The sequence below is a fragment of the Gavialis gangeticus genome, unplaced genomic scaffold (assembly GCF_001723915.1).
Source record: "Gavialis gangeticus isolate Ggan-Ray unplaced genomic scaffold, GavGan_comp1, whole genome shotgun sequence".
Lineage (NCBI taxonomy): Eukaryota > Metazoa > Chordata > Crocodylia > Gavialidae > Gavialis > Gavialis gangeticus.
Window position 1 is genome coordinate 35081194 of NW_017729006.1, and position 4206 is coordinate 35085399.

Here is a 4206-nt window from a genome sequence, read left to right on the forward strand (position 1 = left end):
AGGGCTGGCCCCATCCCTGTCCCCCCTACCCCATACTTTAAAAAAACAACCCCCCCAGCACTTACCGGCAGCTCCAGCTGCTGTGTGGCTGCCTGGGGCCCTGCCCACACAGTGCTGTGGAGAGTGACAGCCTGAGCGGCCCCAGCCTGGGCCCTCCTGCCCCTGTGCTGCCTGAAGGGTACCAACTGGCTGGGTCCCAGAAGCTCCTGAGAGCTAGTAGCCCTGAGCTACTCGCCAGGGTGGCTTTTTATACCGCTGGGACCAGTACAGGGCAGCTTTTTATACTGTTGGGGACAGCACAGGTGCTGGCCCTGGGCTCCAGATCCCCCTAGCTGAAGATCCAGGAGGAGCCAGGCAGGGTTATTTTGCCCCAAGTGGCACAATTTGCTCCACAACAAAGTGCATGTCTGAGCATGTGTGTTGAGGCAAAAAGCCCCGGCTCAAATTTGCACCGCTTCTATTTGAGCTGCTGCAAGTGCACGTGCTTTCATGTGTGGACGCGCCCTCAGAATCTCTCCCCATAAGGCAAGTTTTCCAATCATTTATTCACAGCTTTTCTCTGAACAATCCCCACTTTATCAACATGCTATACAGATTCGAAGACAGCTTTTTGCTATAGCTTTGGAGCCATTACTCGTAGTGTCCAGAATAACAGTATAAACACGTATTATATTTTTTCCAAAACTATCAATAATTAAATCAAATAATTACCCATTTGGACATCCTTCCAAACCAGGCCCTTTGCACCTGTAAAATGATCATTATATATGTCTATTAGCATATACACTCATGTAATTCCATACGACATAACAGCTTAAATTATAAACTGTCTGAATATTAACATTCTGATAAATAATAACAAAACATATAAAGGTTTAAAAGTCTTGCTACAGAATCACTTGTGTGTGGCCTACAGTATGCTGTATATACAGTTCAAGGAATAGCCATCTACATAAGCAGCCAAGACCTACATGAGCAATATTCAAACTTTCCCCCAAGTAAATCTGCAGAGGACCAATTTACCCATTCGTAGAGTAAAATAGACACAAAATAGCCTAGAGAGACAGCTGTTTAGCAGCCTCTGCAGAATGAGCCAGACAAATTCTTGTACTTCTATTACTAGAGAGGCTCAGGACTGAACATATCTGGAAATGGAACTAACTTCTCACTTGGGATCATCCTTCCAAGACAACACTTGAGGCTATGAGAAAACACCTATGCTGAGAGATACCACACTGGATGATACCCACTTTATAGATGAACAAAGGACTTCAGTCTCTAGTCCCTTAGGTCTAATGAAAAATGTCACTGGCAGATACCTATCCTAGGCAGTGCATAGCGCAGGGGTGGGCAAAATGTGGCCTATGGGCTGGATGCAGCCCACCAGGCCATTCTATCCAATCCGCATGGCCCCTAAGAAACTTAGAACATTAATATTTATCAGCCCCGGGCTGCCCGTTATGTGGCCCTTGATGGCTTGCCAAAACTCAGAAAGTGGCCCTCCGCCCGAAATAACTGCCTGCCCCAGCATAGCATTTGCCTGTACTGTTGTATTGATGGTTGGACTATTCCAGTAATAAGCTAAAGAATCTAACAGCTTTTTTACTAACATTTAGCAGATACCTAGCACAGTTTACAGAGTTGGGTATGGCATTACCTAAAATTCCATGAATTCTACCGTCAGTTATTAACTCTCTATATTGGTTTAAATGCATACCATCTTTTGGATTCCTTAAATTATTTTTGACAGCCATGTACATTGAACACCATGGCTTCAATTCACAGATGAAAATATAGTGAACAAATACGTGTGAAAGTCTAACGGGAAGTGTTGGCAGATGAGACGCATAGTGCATTCCCAAGTACTGCTGAGCTGTACGATGCATGTATTACTTGGGAATTGTGGTTGCTGTGGTATCTACCAAGATGAGGACAGCATTACAGAAGAGTATTACATCACCTCTGAAAAATGGAGCAGAGCAAGGAGAAGAGTCTAGTCTGTGGGCATCTGTTCCCTTCTTATTTAAAGAAAATACATCATCTCAAAGCAGCTACAGAGTAAGTCAAGCAGTGGATAAGGAGTTAGCCCATACCAGGAATGCAGTTTCTGAATTTTCTTTAGCAAGAAGGGGCCAACCCATTTGAAAATGGCAGGTGAAGTGGGGGATTTTTCACCCTAAAATAATTTAGGTTTTTGGGGGGGCTACTGCTCCTTTTTTGTATGCATGTTACATTGCTTTTGTATGTGTTACACTGTGCCCCCCATTCCAGATTTTTAAATCATTATGGTCACCATACTTAGAATTCTTCCTTGCCATACTGTGTCCTAGGCCTAGGTCCCTGCTCAGTCCTGAGATCCTTGACATAATTCTTATACCATATATCCAGGCTCCTTTCTTCCTCAGCTCATCCATTGCTCATAGATACTACTACTATGATTTCTCTAGGGTCTTCTGGTGTCACCTGCAATAACTATTGCCTCAGCCTCACCATGGTCCTGTTCAGAAGTCTTCACCATGGGTCCAGCTTAGCCCACGTGTACAAGGAGCTTCCAACTTTCTGTCTTCCTATTCTAAACTGACTCTTACTTCCTGGATTGCAGTCTTTATAGATCCTGGATTGGACAGAGCTGGAAGTGGTCAATGCCATGGTCCTTAAAGGATCCTCTCCCTTTGAGACCTATGTAATCTAATTCTTCTTTATCCTGTGTGATCTTTACAAATCCCAAGACAGCATGCAGTAAAAATGATCCTATTTCAAGGCCTTCAGTACAATTCTTCTTCTAAAAATGCCAGTTTAACATACTTGCTTCAATCTGAGCAATATTACAAATGGCTTCCAGCTTCAAAGTAATAACACAACGCAGAAGTATTACCCCAAATAAAAGGGATGCTGACAGAGCATCCACAGTCTATCACCAGCTAGTCATTTCTTAAATCAGAAACTGGAGGCTGAAAAGGGGGGCACAGATTTTAATTTATGTCCTTTTCTATTTTTTTCCCCAAAAGAAAATCCATCAATATGTAGCCAAATAGGATAAAGGTAAAAGATGTTAGAAAATGATAAATCAGTTTGCGCTTTTCAACTTTCATGTGATTTTATGATTCATTTCACAAGTCAAAGGAGAAATGAAGCACATAACAAATATCCACCCAAGGCTAAATATAACCATCCTTCTTAATGTGGAATTTTATGATGACACCCAACATAAGTAACCTAGGTTTTATGGAATCTAAGCTATCACTTTTTCCATTCTTGAATTATTTTTCCTCTACTCCTTACAGAAACTAAAATGAGAAATGTGACCTTGTATTATAAACTGTCTGGAGATCTTACATATATATTAGACTGAACCTAAGGGCAGTTGTAATCTTTGAAATACAACTCTGCTATCCACTTACGGTAAAATTACTGCAGGGTACAGTCCCTGTAATCATTGTGTCCTGGTGCTGTATCAAACTTGTTTTTTTCCATCTGTCTACATAAATATGAATTGTTTCAGAACAGACACAGATATTTATTTCCCAATTTCATCATGTTTTTAACAACTTTCTCCTCAAGCCATTGTTTCTAACTTGATCTACTATAACCAGGTTGCTTTGATTTATGGCCTTTCAGAGGAAACTCAGACTCACAGTCCAAGTTACTTCAGAACCATAAAAGAAATGGAAAGCCAGTAAGCTTTTTAAAAGCCTTATGAGACTTTTTCTCTGCCCTTTCTTTTTCATTAACCTGCTAAATAACAAAGCTGAATGTGTGCCAAGTCATAATGGCCACCTTTTTTTTTTCCTGGACATTTAACATAAATAATCACAACATTTATCAATCAATAATTATATCATTTGTAAGGAGGCCCACCACATCAGTTATAGTTCTGTCTTTCTCTTTGTAGATATTGCTATGCTACCACCCCTGTGAAAATAAAAGGAATCCAAACCACTAAACATTAAAGAGATTAATCATGTTAGCTGCTGGAAGTATATAACCTGGGTAATTCCAGAGGTTTGGTGAGGTTAACGCTCTTTTTAAATATGGTGTGTTTTCTCAGGTGTACTTGGAGACAGACACAAAAATTACTGCACAAAAATCCCCAAGCAGTTAGAGAGAAAGAAGAGAGGGAGAAAAAGAAGTATTTTGGGCTGGAGAGAGGACTGTCACACTTTTGTGTTTTCCTTGTAAAACCTGACCAAACTGTACCTGAAAGTA

At 41.0% G+C, this 4206-nt stretch overlaps 1 protein-coding gene across 1 annotated transcript in view; it reads right to left on the bottom strand.

Moving 5' to 3' along the window:
• Nucleotides 1–4206, bottom strand: part of EGFR (epidermal growth factor receptor) — a 319504-nt gene that overhangs the window by 37636 nt on the left and 277662 nt on the right. Inside the window, exon 16 of the mRNA XM_019509106.1 lies at nt 712–747. Coding sequence (XP_019364651.1) covers nt 712–747 — 36 coding nt within the window. The remainder of the gene's footprint in view (nt 1–711; nt 748–4206) is intronic.